The 16,058-nt window shown below is 38.3% G+C and overlaps 1 protein-coding gene across 3 annotated transcripts in view; it reads right to left on the bottom strand.

The window, feature by feature from the left end:
* LOC126981086 (FERM, ARHGEF and pleckstrin domain-containing protein 1-like) overlaps nt 1-16,058 on the bottom strand; it is a 265,700-nt gene that overhangs the window by 9,465 nt on the left and 240,177 nt on the right. For all 3 annotated transcript variants that reach the window (XM_050831776.1, XM_050831778.1, XM_050831777.1), the window contains 3 exons: nt 2,715-2,934; nt 712-883; nt 305-438 (listed from right to left, as the gene is read on the bottom strand). In XM_050831776.1, the coding sequence (XP_050687733.1) occupies nt 305-438; nt 712-883; nt 2,715-2,934 (526 nt within the window). The remainder of the gene's footprint in view (nt 1-304; nt 439-711; nt 884-2,714; nt 2,935-16,058) is intronic.

Raw genomic sequence — 16,058 nt, 5'->3', positions numbered from 1 at the left:
ATGTAAACTATACATCACATTACTGATCCTTTTCAAGCATTGAAAACATAACTTAGGAGAAAAGCTTTGATGTTTTCATGAAGTGAAAAACAGATTAGCAGAAAAAACAAAAAGCTGTCAAAGCCATGAAAAGTCTGTCAATCTAAGGAATACCGGCACTGATGCAACAAGGGGCATCCATGAAGAAGTCTTGATACCAAACTTGCTGCATGGAAGCAAACCACTTGTGAAGGTCAAGCAGGTAGGAACATTAACCATGATCTTAAGGGCAATTATTTTGAGAAGATTAAAACACTTCACTCACCACTGTGCCAGCCGAGTGTCCAACTCTTTGAGAAACTGAGTATGGAACTCATAGATGGGGTCAATAAGCTGGAACAGCTTGGAGAGTGTTTCACCAGGCATCCCTTCCTCTTTCCCAACTTCTTCTCTCAGCCACTAATGGGAAGAAAGAAATATTAAAATATATATATATATATATATATATATATATATATATATATATATATATATATATATATATATATATATATATATATATATATATATATATACATATATATACATACATACATATACATATATATATATATATATATATATATATATATATATATATATATATATATATATATATATATATATATATATATATATATATATATATATATAATGGACTTTTACACAAAGGCAATCATCATAAACACCAACCAAATTAATAACTTCCAGATCCTTCTTGTAGGTCCTTTCTGTGGTGAGGATCTCCTTGGCAATGAAGTAAGCCTTATCACTTGGGTATTTTCGTTTCCTGGATTCCCCTTCCATCTCTCCAACTCGTGCCGGTGAAACAGTCTTGTCATGACCATTAGGTAATGAGTCCACTCTGAAATAAAACAACAAATGTGAGATCTATTTCAACACAAACTTTGGAGATGTTGCAGAGTTGATCTTAATGACAAACAAAAGTAATTATTAACACTTCCCCAATATTCTTGAGCCTAATTTGCACACCTGGCAGGTTGGTGGTCCAGTCAGAAAAAATAAAAGCTATTAGTGTAAAAGAAGACCAGTCAGTAAAATGATTCACACATTATCAAATCATTGCCATCTTCATTATCAATGCTATGATTTCTCATAGCATCTCTTTTTGTCCTTCTGCACAGGTATCAATAATGCCATATACTCACGTTGAGTGAGCTACACAGTGCTGCGAACACAGACTTCCTCTGACCTAAAAGTTACTGTTCATCACACCACCACGGAAACACCACATGACGTAGAGACTTCGGATTTGAGGCAGACTGAAGAGGAAGGATGGATTAAGCAAATGCTCATAAATTTAAAGCTATTGGCTTAGGTAGAGCCATGAAATTGATAATGGAAACTGACCAATTTTGGGGAGAACGTCAAAACATTGCCATACAGGGAGAACCAATTTCACGGTACACCCCCGCCCTTTAGGGGTTAACAAAAATTTCGGGAAATTGTATGTCATCAGTCTTGCTTAACCCTTTCATTGCTAAACGCTCACAGCGAGCATTAGGCGTATTTACTGGTGATGCTAAACGCTCGCTGCGAGCTCCACCCGCACTCAAATCTCCCACGTATGAGAGTGTTCCAACACTAATTCTCACAACACAGGATTGCCAATTGAGTGGCTTCTTCACTAAATTTGGTGGAAAATCATATCAGCCCAGCGCAGCAAATTTACAGACGAGTAACTGGTGGATGTTCTTGCCCAATATAGCGGGATTTTTGCATAGCTTCACCTATTACCCGACTGATTCTTTGACCAAATAGTTGTAAATATTGCAGTTGGCAATACAACCTTGCCAGAATCTGAAGGAGAGATGCCCGCAGTTCTCTCAATATGGCTGATCATCCCACATGCACCAACGTAAGTGTTAACATTCAACACTCCCTGAACATGCATGTACATTCGCAAGAGAGGCATACATAACCGAGTCCTATAGATCTGGACCTCCTCTTTCCAATGGTGTTTTTGGTTTTTACCTGTGATGAATAGTTTGCGAGATACAGAGGTTAAAAGAGACCCCCCACTGGGCTGCCTGACTGCGCCTGAGGGGATAGTCGCGTCCCGTCCCGCGCGCAAGGAAAGGGTTAACCGTACATATCTCTGGGCATTTTAAGCACTGAATATTTTTTTTCCAAAATTATCATCTTAAAGTTTATGGTGCGCAGTATACGCCAGAATGCATTATATGCTGTAAAATACGGAAGTCAAATCTTCATTTTAACCCTTTCCATCCGTGACACATATGTCGGCGTCACAGTATGGAAAGGGTCAAGAGGAAATGGAAGAGGATTAATCCTCTTCTAAACCTCTCAATCCTTCTCTAAATTCTTGTCAATCCTCTTCCATTTCCTCTTTAGAGGTTTAGAAGAGGATTAAGAGGAAATGGAAGAGGATTCAGAGGTTTGGAAGAGGACTAACCCTTTCCATACGGTGACACCATTGGACGCCCATCAGTGTCACCGGAGTGAAGAGGTTAATTACCTATCTTCAACTTTATCCCCTTTATCCTTGATTCCCTGCATCTCAGACTGGTCAGTTACAGACTTTGTAAAGTAATCCTTGTACTCTTCCACCTCTGCCTATTGTGCTGTTTACTAATGCTGATAATATAATACTTCATATACTCCCTATAGACACTGTCAAGACTCTCTTTACTGATTCAGTAACTCCAGCTCACCTGTTGTTAACATGATTGGAGATGGGAATATTTTCCTTGTGAGCTGACAGTGGTGTGGTGGTTGGTGAAGGAGAGCCTGCCACAGGCTGGTCTTGAGGTGCAGGTGCAGAGGGTGAACTTGGGGGATGCGGTGCAGCAGCAGCAGCAGCAGCTTCGCACACCCTGCTGCTGGCAGCCTCCAGGGGGGGTGCTGATGCTTGGACTGATATGCTGCTGGGAGCTGTGAGGAAATATACAAAGTTGATGAGAAATGCATCCTAAAATAGCCTTAAATACTTTTGCTTCTTAGGGAACTAAATTACTAATTCCTATGACAGTTCCACAGAAAATTTTACTAGGGAATGATGATGTGGATTTCTCAAACAGGCGATGTAATATCTAAATATCATCAGTATTTGGAAAAATAAGTGCTGTCAGTAATATACTATATCAGTTTATCAATGTACTCAGACGGTTACATATAATCAAGAAGAAAACTGCCTACTATACACTAATATAGAATGTCCAAAATAATGTCAGAAGCCTGTGGACACAAACATGATGTCTCTATGAATCCTTAACTCCAAAACTAGATCAAAAAAGCATATTCCCAGGCTAAACATCATGCAATCCGGCTGCATATCATACAAAAAAAGGCAAGTCTATATAATATATGTATATACATAAAACACCCCCAGGTTTACAGGGGCGTGTATTAAAAGTTGAAAGTAAACATGACAATACAAAGCAAAAACAAATAAGGATGGTGGTTTCCAGGACAATATGACATTAAAAATCATATAAATAGTAATTTTCAAATAAAATGTACATTATGAAAAGGCTTACTAAACTTTCAGAAGATAACAATGATTGTCATGCATAACCTACAGTATGAATTGGAAACAAATAAATCATGAGGCACTGGGTTATACAAGATTCCTGAGTGTGTGTGTGTGTGTGTGTGTGTGTGTGTGTGTGTGTGTGTTTGTGTGTGTGTGTGTTTAAATGGTGTGTGTGTGTGTGTGTGTGTGTGTGTGTGTGTGTGTGTGTGTGTGTGTGTGTGTGTGTGTGTGTGTGTGAGAGTGTGTGTGTGTGTGTGTGTGTGTGTGTGTGTGAGAGAGGTGTGTGTGTGTGTGTGTGTTTTATTTGTTCAGTTGACAAATATATAAAAATATGATGACTGCAATAGTCATATTTTAGCCAAAGAAATATCCATCTTAAGCTTCACTGCACAGCATCCTACTTCACTGCAAAAGATATGAAATGTCACGCAGCATAAGTTCTGCTTCACGAGTGTTGCTGTTCCTATTGCCTCCCAGCTCTTCCTTCAGTCACTTCGGCCCCAAGATCTCACAGTATCACAGGTGCACAATGTGTGCAAGGTACAATTGCCACACAAATATGGTGACGTTGACAATTAGTAGCTGAAAGCTCATGATTTATGGTTTTAAAGAGCATTTTGCTTTCATATTGGTTCACACAAATATCAGTAAAAAATAGATACTCACAGGTGATCTCTCTATGGCATTACTAAGCATCATTAACTTTAATGCAGCATTTCCATTCAAAATTAACTATAATTCCATACACGTAGCCTTCAGATTTCAGGAAGAAATCTTTCAAGGTATGCATCTCCCACTAATAAAAGAAGTCATTAACACTTCCTCTATAATGGTATGGTGCTGATAGATTGCTAAAATATGACCAGCAAGTCACAAAATATAGGGACAATTAACTTCACATTCATTATTTTGAATAAAGTAAGAAAAAAGTCACTGTGCCAACATTTGCAGATTCTCATATACTGTCTGTCCAAGTAGTGGCAATGCCTGTCTACTGCCAGCCACACTAACCAAACTAACACCTGCATGTCTTAACTCTCCAACCATCTCAAACTTCACAAAGAAAAATTCATGATAATACACAGACACTTAAATAATAACAACAATTGTAAAATCAGTAAAAAAGCATATTTGTTAAAATAATAACAATATATGTTAGTCCTCACAGAGCATAACAAAAATAAAATAGCGTCAGTGAGCAGTCTGAAAGTGATTGCTGGAAGCATCAAATTGTGGCACAAGGTTGGAGAAATAAAACAAGGAACAGATTAGCTGTCACACTAGAATCAAGTTCAGCTTCCCAAGAACTCCATCATTACCCTGTACACCAAGACTCAAAGTCTCGTCTTGCTCCCCTACAGCAGTGCTCACACCCACCCAAGGACAGTCAGTATAGGAGTCTGTGTTCAGTGTTCATCCCACCAAGTGTTAGAGCAGTTCTAGATCTGTAATGAGTCTGCTACTGCTGACAAAGAGGGAAGATACATCATACAAGCATCTATGGTACTTAAGTCTTCTGCTAGTGATGAATATTTTAGCTGATAACTAAACTGCACAAGTACAACAGCTGAACAGATATGACATGATGACTAAGTCTGCTTGTCCTCTATTGCCAACTCCAAAAGCCTCATTCATGAAAATCATGCATCTAGTTCTATCGCAATGAAATAAAATACACAGAACATGGAAATATCACACTCTAGCATGGATTAGGAAAGTCTTTATAGTGTAACACCAAAGCTTGCATGTTTAAGTGTGTGTGTGTGTGTGTGTGTGTGTGTGTGTGTGTGTGTGTGTGTGTGTGTGTGTGTGTGTGTGTGTGTGTGTGTGTGTGTGTGTGTGTGTGTGTGTGTGAATTTAGTGTGTGTGTGTGTGTGTGTGTGTGTGTGTGTGTGTGTGTGTGTGTGTGATGAAAGTGGCATAAGCCCCTGTTGGTGGACAGCAAAGTATGGAGCTGTGTCACCCTAAGTCCATTACAACAGAGTTGGGTTGGCATGCAGGATGTGTTTTGTAACACTATGTGGAGCATCAGCACAGTGCTGGTGGTTCAGGCAGGCATTGCCACAACAGGACTTACCTCAACAATGTAGTGGCTGTTAGTTATCACTTTTGAATGCCATTTGCTGCCTAATCATATTAATATAACACTAACAACACTCCTGCAAAGTGAAGGAAGCTGGACTGCTGCTGAATGATAGCAGTTGTTTGTGTGTGTGTACATTTGCAGAGTTTAAATTCACAAACTCAGTGTGCTCACAGCTGTAATATCTAACATAAGCAGTTCACTGACAATTTAATACTGGCCTCACAATATAGAAAAAGTGGGTAATATAACTCCGATCCAATGTTCTCCACCATTCTGAATGGAATGGCTACTTCAGTGCAACAAATAGGCATTTTGAATTCATCAATAGCAACATCCACACTCAACATTGGTGCCATATTCTGTCCAACCCTATTTTCTCCACCTTGTCCAATATCTCAATACAATCCAGCAACCTTCAGACTGCATAGGAACACTTGTTAAGTTTAGAAAAATACTCTGTTAGCATTGTTGACAGCTGTGCCAGGAGCCAGAGCTCCAGGTGCACAGACATGGCAGAGGCAGGCAAGAGGAGGCCTACAAGGCTGCAGGAGTGTGCTGGAGGGACACACTGCCTACTGCAACCTCAATTAACTTTTTAATTGAACGAAAGTTTCATTCATATTCTCAATCTGAGTCAATTAATACAAAAGGATTTTTATCATGGGTGTTTTTATAAATCTAGTGGAGAAAATATTTTTTTGCACATTTAAGAATATATGCAAATTCAAACTGTGAGGTCAAAGGTAGTTCTCTGTAACATTCAACAAAACATAACATCAATGGCTATTGTATACTCAACCACAATTACATAACTATCTTGTCACTTGGAGGTATTTACATGACTTTTAAGGGGCATAACCTCTATGTTTTGGAATAATATTGCATAGCACCATTCTATATTAAAGTGACAGTGAGTATACTCATTTCATGATATTGCTCTGCAGGTCACCATGCTCTCTGGCTCAGTGTTAGAACACCCTAGAGCAAGACAACACTGGTGGCAGCCGTTCATACCACTGGTGGCGTCAGGTGCATTAAGAGTAGTACAAAAAGATTAAAGTCTGTGTACATAAAAAATTCATACATTTATTAGTCTCTCAAGGAAACACGTCTATCCGAGGTATAAAACAAACCATTATCATATATATATGTATAAAAAAAAAATCCCATAACACTGTGACTTAAATTTCATTAATAAAAGATATATCTAAGCAAATATACTGTATTTGGTTTCTGTCTTTTGCACTTGCGTTGTTAGAAGTTTACAACATTGTTTCCACCTCTTACTTTCTTAATTAGTATCATCAAAAATTTCCATGCTGAAACACTCATCTTGAACTAATTCCTGCATAGCCCTATAGCTGAGAGTTAAGATTAACCTCCATAATACAGTTACATTACCATAGGAATCTGTACAGAACAATTCTAACTTACATTCACTTACTCACACTCATTCTCTCTCTCTCTCTCTCTCTCTCTCTCTCTCTCTCTCTCTCTCTCTCTCTCTCCATACACATAACAAAAAGTACCATATTTCCAGTTTAAACATTAACTGTATCCCTCTTTGTTAATCCTTTTCATATATTATTAAGCAAATCTCATAACTATTCACTAAATACAGTTCAAGGTAGGTCATGTTTCCTGATGGACTACTTAAGTTTTCAGCGGCTGTTAAAATACTCGTGTTCATGTTTGTGGTGTTGCAATGGGTTTCTGTGTGGTCAGTTATAACAGAAATATTGTTAGTCATAATTGATCACATGAGTTGGAAAAACATGTGTAAACTGAAATTGGGAAGACACGTAGGGACGCTTTCACAGTCACTTTGTTTGTTTTGATCGTTACCAATGGCGGCGATCGACGCTATAGTTTTCCACGTGAAACTGGCCTATGGGGTAGTGGCGGTTGCAGAGGAAGCGAGTGGTGTTGAGAGTGTGTGGTAAGGTGCGGGGCTAGGTTAATCCCGCAGCCGCCACTACCCCATCGGCCAGTTTTACGCGGAAATACTATAGCGGCAATCCCCACCACTGGTAACGATCAAAACAAACAAAATGACTGTGAAAGCGGCCCTTAGTTCGGAATCAAGATCTGCAAATTTTTTTTAAATGTAACATCTGTATTCCCTTGCTAAGAATGCACAGAATATGAGTCAAAATAATCTATGAGGATGTAATACACGGAAACGCAAGTAAGGAACTGCGAGTTTTCTTTCATGAGTATTCTTATGGCGATATTGCTATTGAAGGACACTTGGCATTTAAAATCACCATCCTATAAACAAAGTAGTTGTAGTTAAATAATTGTAAACTTGCTTCCTTTAACCCGGTAGCAGCGGGGATCATGTTTCTTAATGGTCCCTCCAAGCGAGAAAGATGAGAAAAAATCACCCCTCACACAAACCATTTCATAATATATATCAAAGCATTTGTGATCAGATTATGTATCATCTATTTTGTGGGGTTTATACCATGGCACAAGTTTGGCCCGTCGCTGCTACACGGTTAATTGTTCACTGGGTAATATGTAAGTTAGCTGAACACGTAACTATGATGAAGCTTCAATCATGAGCAAATTCCTGCTTTCTTTCCTGCATCTTCATTATCAAACTTTGAATGGGTACAATTATTTTCCTTTTCTTATAGATAATGTCATTATCAGGTAAAATAATAAATAAAAAAATAATAAGTATTGTACAAACAAATGACTAACAGTAATAAGAATCATCAACAGCAGCAGCAATAAAAGCACATTACTCCATTTAATCCAGCCAGGGGCCTCAAGAAATTAAAGTAGTAGTAGTATTAATAATAATAATAATAATAATAATAATAATAATAATAATAATAATAATAATAATGATAAGAAGAAGAAGAAGAAGAAGAAGAAGAAGAAGAAGAAGAAGAAGAAGAAGAAGAAGAAGAAGAAGAAGAAGAAGAAGAAGAAGAAGAAGAAGAATGATCATAAGAAGAAGAAGAAGAAGAAGAAGAAGAAGAAGAAGAAGAAGAAGAAGAAAAAAAAGAAAAAGAAGAAAAAGAAGAAGAAGAATGATCATGATCATAATAATAATAATAATAATAATAATAATAATAATAACAATAATAATAATGATCATAATAATGTGGTGGTGTATGCAATGTATTGCTGGCGGTAACATTAGTTAAGCTCTTTCAGCAACTCAGTTAGAAAAACAAAATTTAAAGCATTAGAAATAAAACAGCATTTGCAGCACTGAGGCTTGCCTGAAAATGCAAAGACATGTGGCTGACATTCATAAATAGCCCAGCAGTAGGTGCAGTCTGTAAGTGAATGATTTGGGAGTCACGTATAAGTGAAAGCAATACTCCAGTGTCCATCATGTGGCAAGTAAATAAAGACCTGAAAATGTGACACGACCCATAAGGGACAAGCTGCGGACATGCTCGCTGCGCCAGGCACGTTGGAGTGTGAGCGCTGACAAAGAAGAAACATTTTGCTCATCTCTGACTCCATATCATACTGAAATGCATCATACCAACAATACTGGTTAGGGAAACTAGTCTATAGTTCAGAGGCTCTTTTTTGTGTCTGTTCTTATATAATATGGGTGTGTGTGTGTGTGTATTTACCTAGTTGTATTTACCTAGTTGTGAAATACAGGAAAAGAGCCGTACTAGGCTCATGCTGTCCCGTCTCCATAACGCTTATTATCCAGTTTGGCTTTAAATTCATGAATGTGTGTGTGTGTGTGTGTGTGTGTGTGTGTGTGCTAGAGAGAGGGGGAGAGAGACATTTTTGAGGACTGGAGAGTGACCATCAAAAATGCTCAGCCATGCAGTGCAGATCACTGTTGCCACCTGTTCTGTAGCAATTGCCAATAAAAGTAATCCAAGCCGCCGAAACAGAGCAGGAAGCACAAGGAAAACACCTGGAATCTGGCGGCCACTCTGAGAACTAACCTCCTGCCACAAGCTTGGAGTTAAGATTGGTTTTAATAATGTGCTGATATCTCATCACCTACTTGATGAACTGCTCTTCTGTTGTTATACATGGATTCCACTAACCTTTAAATCTCCAGAAAATTTATAGGAGAGTGTAAAGATGAAAATAATTGCAAAAATAGCCATGGAATGTGTGTGGGAACCAGCACAGCTGCAGGCAATGAAGCCCATATTTTGCATAGGTATGGCAGGTTTGGTAGGTTATGTTAGATTTGTTATTTTTTTATGATAAGTACGTGTGATAGGAGCTGCACCATTGTTGTTACTGGCAGCAGCGTGGGATACGGCGGTGAGCTTTGATGCTGCCTGCAGACACACAGGTTCCTGCACATATTTCATGGCTATTTTCACAGTTTATCTCTACATTCTTACCACTTTTCAAGACCCAAGAGTTTGTTTGAAAGCTGGCGCATTTTTTGTTCAAAAAATATGTTCGTAAATTGATCTGCTAAAAAAGAGAGCTGTTCAATAACCAAGGTTTGTCTGCAATAGTAAATGAATTGGTGAAAAAAATCATGAACATAAAAACATGTCACCATAATATTATTCTAAAACATTTTTCAATAACTGATATAAAAATAAAAATAAACTGTCAACATCACAAGCAGCAGCAGCCCCATTCCCTGCACGGACAGGTAATAAAAAAAAAACAAGATTATTCTGAGGAATGTTGCAGCCAAAAAACAGTTAAAGGAAGGCTCGGTGATACTGTGTTAATTTCCTCACACAATTTCATATTGCTAGTTAGACAGATGATCCCTAAAACAAAAACATTCATTCATATATTTAGTTTTGGAAGAAATTTATGATCTAAATCTCATTTTCTTCCAAATTCATTTTCCGATCTCTAGTTGGCAAGTTGTCTAAGGTGGTGGCATCAGAACATGGTACTGGCTCTACACACTCAGTGACATGAGCCAGTCATTCCTCAATCAGCAAAAAATTGCTTCCAATTCTGAAGGATGTGAGCAAATGTTTTTTTGTGTGTCTTTAACTTTTGATATAGTAACCCTAATTAGTCATGAATAAGCACCGGTAAAGAAATGCTGTGATCCATTTTACTAGTAAATAGTATACAAAAAACTAGTGCTATGTTTGTATATAAAGATGTGTGAGGTAAACTACTTAATCTTCATATTTTACATCCTGGGAGTTATCAAGTTCCTATCAAAACCTGACTGCCATGTATATCTTCAGCATGGAAATTTTGATGGTGACAGTTTAGTATCAACCCTGATGCCTTCTAACAAGTCAACAAGAAAAGAAGCACTGAACTGTTTCTAGGAAAAGTGAACATGGCAGCATTTGATGCATGCCGAGGCTCGGGTCCAGAGTAATGCTTCCAAAAGACTGAGCTTTCTTAGTAATGTGATAAGATGCAGAATATTGTTAGAATCAATTGACTGAAATTGAAAAGTATCATATGTTTGCTTACAACATTTCAAATCTATGAATGAAACAAACTGAATCAACATATTGATGAAGGAAGAAATCTATACTGGATCGTATGTCCACATCACTTAATTTTTTGAGTGTGATGTTTCTATTCTTGAGATTTTCACTACACAGAAAGAAAGGAAACAGGTGTTGTACATAAACAAGAAGATGAAACATCTCACTACTCTGAACTCCAGTTGTTTCTTCAGAAAAGCCAAAATATTATGCATTTCATGAGCTAGCTGAGTAATGAAGGCAAAAGAACTATACCAAACTGCTGTGGAAAACTAAAAATCATATACACATCTTTTGCCCATGCACTCAATATACAAGTTTTGTAACATAGCACAATAATATCTGACAACTTTCTTTACAAACATTTGAAGATTCTGGCTGAAACTGCCACTATACAGTATAGGTACAGTCTATGATGAAGCAATATCCTTGCATGAGTTTACAGTAACTAGAATTGACTATCTTCATCCTCGTGCTCAACATGTCCACAGCTTTTCAAAGCAGACTTTGCACATGATGTGGAAACATTTTGCTCTCTGAAGGTACTGAGAAGCTGATGATGTTTCCTTTCCTTTGGCTGAGACAGAACTGTCCTCCAAAAATGAAAAATTCTGAGCAAATATATAAAGTTCTATATTCATGATAAATATTTTTCTGCATATGCAAGTCAATATCAATCACAAGTTTTTAATTGTACCAGAGTGTTCATATCCTATGTGCTGTGTCGTACATAATCAAATATTTACGTTACACCAATGCTCACTACTTCCATAACGGAAAACTTCACAAAATAAAACATTTCACTCTCCTATTATTAGGTCATGTATCCTAAATTCCTTCCCTAAAGTTGAGTTTGGTATTAATAGTAAATCTTACATAAAATTGAGCTCAGTTACAGCTTTAAACAAATACAGGAAGAGGCCACTGGGAATTACAGAACTATAAACATAACCAATCACTTTTTTCAAACTTAAAAGCACGAGTAAAAAGACTAAGCAGAAGTCAAGCAATGCTTTAAATGAACACACACACACACACACACACACACACACACACACACACAGGCACGCACGCACTCATGCACGCATATCATGTTACAGAAGTGATATTTACAAAGGAAAGAGGTAAGAAAATAATACCTAATACCAAAAATGAAAGAATATGCCAGCAAGGTGGATGGAAGAATACAAGAGGCAACACGTGAGATGAGTGGTGCACAGAGGGAGTTTGTAGAAAAGAGAGAACAAGAGACTTTTCTGCTGTGGCAATACCTTTAAGGGGAGTTCCCTGATGGAACAGGGCATCACAGATATCTATATGGAACATGATTAGGATGGTTAAAACCAAAATCTGAAAATCAAATACAATCTGTTTGTGATTTACACAAAATTTATGCTCTTGAAACAACTGCATAATTCAAATTTTGAGAATTACAATATTCCATAAAGAATGATGGTAACAGGTCCAGTTGTGTAGTCCTGGCACAACCAAAACCAAAGAATTAAAAGTTAGTGAAGCACATTTTGATGAGACAAGTAATACAAAAAGTGATCAGTGTTCATGTTAGTACATTTCTTAGTTTTGTCAACATTATCACATTGGGCATTCAATGTGTTCTAAAATATCTTATGGCACCCAAACTATCACCTCACTGTAATGCACCAACACTATAGTGTTGCTCTCTCCAGGCTTATCGGCTATATTTTACAATGGTCAGCACATACGTAGGTTCCCATTCATTTGCTAAACACTGACTTATGAGAGTGCATGAAGTTTTTACTCAAAGAATAGTACAATGAGCTCAATAAACATGGCATTTGAAACAAAAAGCATGAATAATAAGGGATGCTATAGTAGCATTCTGCTACTTGGGAGGCTCCCCTACATTCATCCTTTAACTCTCTCGTCAGCAATAATTTACGGGTGAAAAATTCTTGCTCTTTCATTATCATCACCATTTTCTTCTCTTTTTCTTTTTAATTTACCTCTTTTAATGTTCAGTCTATAATCTCAGTAAGCTTTCCTGATGGGGCCTGATGGTCTACCCCACCCCATTAGTGGTGCAGGGAGTGTTTTATAGAGGTGCCATCTTGCTTGCCTCATGCTGCCCCTTGGAGCTTCACTTGATCCTCTTTAGAGTTTTGCTAGAGGCTAGGATAAAAGATGGTCATCAGGACAAAATGTGGGTAGTCTTTGGCCACTCGGCGATGGCTGAAAATTGTCAGTTTGTAGTGACGAGCAGTACTTGAACTTGGTTCTTCTAGGACACAGTGCCTGCACGTGAACAATTCAGCCACCACCTCCTTACACCTCTCCTCTTCATAACCTTGTCTTAATAAACATTCTTTAGTAATCATGCACTGTTGCTGATGGTCAACCACTCAACTCTAAGCATGGAAATACTTAAAAGTAAAAGTGGTGGGGGTCATATTGACACACACTGTGTCAGTTTTGGTCAGGGTTGGGAGTTTCCCATTTTCGGCAGCACTCTTCGGTGTTTTCTTCTCACGTGTGATTATCCTGACAAAACTAATGAGAAAAGCACTAAGGCTAGTTGCTTGTATATTATTTCATTCATAAAATGTGTTTCTAGCATTGAATTCTACTGCAACCGGCAACTCATCCATGAAGCAGCGCCATCTGTCATGTGGTGGAATAGCAGCGCTGCAGTCCCCTAAGTAGTGTTAGAACATACGTGAAAACGATAGTAAATTTAGGTTAGGGACAGTTTATGTTATCACAAATCTATAAAATTTGCATTCATGTAAAATGTGAAGAAACTGATTTCCTGTGCAGACAGGGTGGAAGTGGAGAGAGAAAACTCCTTGATCAAGGAAACTCAATAAACTTCAAAGAATACAAAATGATATAGAATGGTGTGGAAGAAGTGGAGTATCATTCGTTTTAGGAAAAGGCCAAAACATAACAGATATGACTAAGTTCAAATTATGTACGATGCAAATGAATAAAAAGAATGTGCATACATACTCATCCACATGTACAGCAGCATACACCCCCCTCTTCCTTCCTCACGTTCCACTGTGCCACACAACACCACAGCAACCCACCCAGACAGACACGCACCCCACCCCACCCTGACACACACACACACACACATGCACACACACACACACACACACACAATGTATAATCAAGAGCCCTATTGACTTGTGTCTATTCTTTACACAACACTTATTGAGTGCTGCTTGTCATGTTACTCGGTCCCATTCCGGCCCTGCCCCGGCACCTCTGCACCGCACCACTCCTTGGTCTGCACCACGCCAACAGTTTCTTATAAACAAATCACTAAAGATTTATCAACAAAAGCTAAACTATGAGAATTAAACTTCCATTATATTTAATGGAAAATAAATGCAAAAAATCCAAGGTGTGGCACCTGACAGAGTTCAATGTCAACTAAGGTGAGTGAACACAAGCTGCCAATATGACACAACTTAATGGGAACTAAAATGCACCAATCATGCGTTTACAACTCCTGTCAGTCTGTGTCTGTTTTCAAGACTCCTTGCCAGCGCATTTGTCTTTTTAGTATTTAAATACATGAGCTCTTCCAATTGTATCACATACTTAAATCCTTTCACTAAAACTATCAAATAATGATAATGGCAAATGGTAAAGCATACCATTTTTCATATTCATATTTCAATTAGAGAATTCAGATTGAAGGCTTCAAGTCTGAAGAGAAGAAAATGAGTTTGCCGATGTGCAACATGGAATTTGACTTGAAAGTGCAAGGAGAGTAAGCCAATCTTGAAAGAAGACAAAAATTACAAAATAATGGTGATATTGTATTCTTCAAATCATAATGATTGTGATAATTGTATAAAATAAACAATAATGAAGGAACCATCAACCCAAGATCATTATCAGGCACAGAAGCATTAGTACAACACCCCAGTGGACAGAACACATCAACATCAACTCATGACTCTCAAGACACTGCAGCATCATTCACACAACTACTGTGAATACCCTAAGCAGGCAAAGACTAGCAGGAAAGGTGTGTGCGTGTGTGTGTGTGTGTGTGTGTGTGTGTGTGTTATTCACCATGGACTGATCATGAGCTGGGCTCGTCAACAAGAGCAAGTACCTTCCCGATTTGAGCAAGGCTCATTATAATTGATCTCTAGGTACTGCCAGGACCTTCACACAGCACGCACCCCATCCCCTCTGCTCGAAGGAGGACAATAACCACTCCTTGTCAGCAGAAAAATCCTTGCATGAGTGGGGTTTGAACCTCAGCCTTCTAGGCCAGATCCTAACAGGGCAGAGTTTTATCCAATGAGCTATCGGAGCAATGTGTGTGTGTGTGTGTGTGTGTGTACTTCACCACTGCCTGATCACGAGTTGGGACAGGCACCCTCCCGACATGAGCAAGCTCCTGCTCATTATCGTCGATCTCTGGGTACTGTCAGGACCTCACACACCACACACCCCATCCCCCTTGCTCAAAGGGGGACAGTAACCACTCCTAGTCAATGGAAAGAATCCAGCCTGAGTGGGACTCAAACTGCCACCTGTCAAGCCATGAAGCATTGCAGCGCAGCACTCTAACCGATGGAGCAATCGGAGCGGTGTGTGTGTGTGTGTGTGTGTGTGTGTGCGTGTGTGTATTTTCATAGTGAAAAAATCTTTTAATTTTTGGCAGCATTCCACATTTTGACCAAATTATTCATGCCTATGGTACGTGAATCACAATGAATGGTGACTTTGAAAAGTAATTCTCACGCTTGTTGCTCGGAAATTTAAGAAGGACTTCAAATAATCTAAAAAATGTCACTGATGGACATGAAATATTATTCTAAAATTCAAAAGAAGGATCAGCATCTACATTGTTATTTTGTCATTTCATTATGAAATATAAACTGTTGTTATACATGCAACCTTTAACCACATATCTCTATCAGGGAGACAATGTAATGCATATGACGGCTTCAGGAAATAAAATTAAAAATTTAATTGCTGTAATGTGGAGACAATTTGAGGA

Source organism: Eriocheir sinensis, chromosome 46 (genome assembly GCF_024679095.1).
Source record: "Eriocheir sinensis breed Jianghai 21 chromosome 46, ASM2467909v1, whole genome shotgun sequence".
Lineage (NCBI taxonomy): Eukaryota > Metazoa > Arthropoda > Malacostraca > Decapoda > Varunidae > Eriocheir > Eriocheir sinensis.
This window is presented reverse-complemented; position numbering and strand designations above follow the sequence as displayed.